At 50.0% G+C, this 1,589-nt stretch overlaps 1 protein-coding gene across 1 annotated transcript in view; it reads right to left on the minus strand.

Moving 5' to 3' along the window:
• Positions 1 to 54, minus strand: part of GIMAP5 (GTPase, IMAP family member 5) — a 2,123-nt gene extending 2,069 nt beyond the window's left edge. The window contains exon 1 of the mRNA XM_011385211.1: positions 11 to 54. Within this exon, the coding sequence (XP_011383513.1) occupies positions 11 to 54 (44 nt within the window). The remainder of the gene's footprint in view (positions 1 to 10) is intronic.
• Between the last annotated feature and the right edge of the window lie 1,535 nt (positions 55 to 1,589).

Raw genomic sequence — 1,589 nt, forward strand, 5'->3', positions numbered from 1 at the left:
AGTCTTGTACGTTTCACTGCGAGATGCAGTTTGCTCCCCCAGTGCTGAGTTCATGGTCCTCAAGTAATCATGAAGAGTCGTTCCACTAGGTCCTTACCTGGGCTGACAGCATCTTCTCCACCCTTCGGAACTCCTTCCATTTTGTTCTAGAGGGAAAACAGGCAGGCTTCATTCGTACTGGAGCTGGATGTGACATTCGACGCAAAACGCCACATTTTATAAACGAGAAAACAGAGGGCGAGCGAAAACAAGCTACTGAAAGTCACACATAATTGAACGGATGAGCCAAGGGTAAAAAACCCAGGTCCGCTGACGCTCAGCCATTCTTGGCACTGACTGAGGGCCCCCTTGAGAGCGTAGGGACAGCTCCACATGAGAACACACACACGTGATTTCCTGTGACCTGTAGTTAGCCCATAGGTGGCGTTGAAAATGTGCCATCTGCCCAGAAGACCAGACAGGGAAGTTGATCATGTCCCACTGAGCTCCTGGCTCTCTGGAACCCTCGTCCGCCTGTAGGGTCTCGGTCCTGGCACCCAAACGCAAGTTCACCTGGCAAAGTATCCTCTTTCAGTTAATTCAGAGAAGAAATTTTTCCCTGAGTTTCATGGCCATAGTGTCATGGAAGGCGACCGGCCATTCCGGTTTGCCCACCACCGAGAGGCTCCCTGGTCCAAGGACCTTCAGTGCTGAAACTGAAGAGGTCTCAAGCGAACCAGGACGAGCTGGTCACGCCAGGCGTGGGAGATGGTCATGAGTCCAGGTGGGTGGCGGGGTGGAATGCACACCCAGGAAGCGGAGGGAAGACCCGACCTGTCAGCCTCAGACCAGCGGTTCCCCACGGGACGTCCGCCCTTCGCTTAGACGGTCCTGGACCAGGAACCACCTCAGGGGCATCTCTCTCCTGCCCACTCCCCTTCTCCCCCCTGACCCCGTACACCTTCTCTTGACCCTTCTCTTTCTTACCGCCTCCTCCTCCTGTGCTCAGGGAAGGGTTCCGCTCAGCCCCACCCCCAGAAACACTTCTCACATTTCTCTCCTGGAAAAAACCTACACGACCCTTTCAAAAGCTACGTCCAGGCCTCACTGTGTGCCAAGTTTCAAGGTCTTTCCTCGTCACAGGTTCAAAAAAGGTAACTCTAAAGAATGAGTTCTCGGTTGTGGAATTTGGGGGTCCATGACAGGTGAGCTGCAAAAAAACATGTACTTTTTCGAACAAGTGAATTTTCCCAGTGCTCCCTGGGAGGGTAGCGTCTGGCCCCTCCATGTGCAAGACTGGCCACTGTGATCCTCCTGGCAGGGAAAATAACTTAGTAAATATAAACTACTTGGGAATCATTGTCATTTAAGGACAAAAAGTCAGAACCTTGCTTCTGTCAGACAGGTCCCAGTAATTGCTTTGTAATTTCTACTAATTGTATTTAAAAAAAAAAAAAGGTCAACTTTCCTACTTAAAGACCATGTTCTTTTATTTATTTTTTTTTTAGGCGAGGCAACCCTTGGTTGACCTCACAGATTGCAAGGACCTTGTCAGCTTACGATCCCTTATTTTTTTTATTTTTTTTTTTACGTCTACAGCACCTGGTCTT

The sequence above is a fragment of the Pteropus vampyrus genome, unplaced genomic scaffold (assembly GCF_000151845.1).
Source record: "Pteropus vampyrus isolate Shadow unplaced genomic scaffold, Pvam_2.0 Scaffold672, whole genome shotgun sequence".
NCBI lineage: Eukaryota > Metazoa > Chordata > Mammalia > Chiroptera > Pteropodidae > Pteropus > Pteropus vampyrus.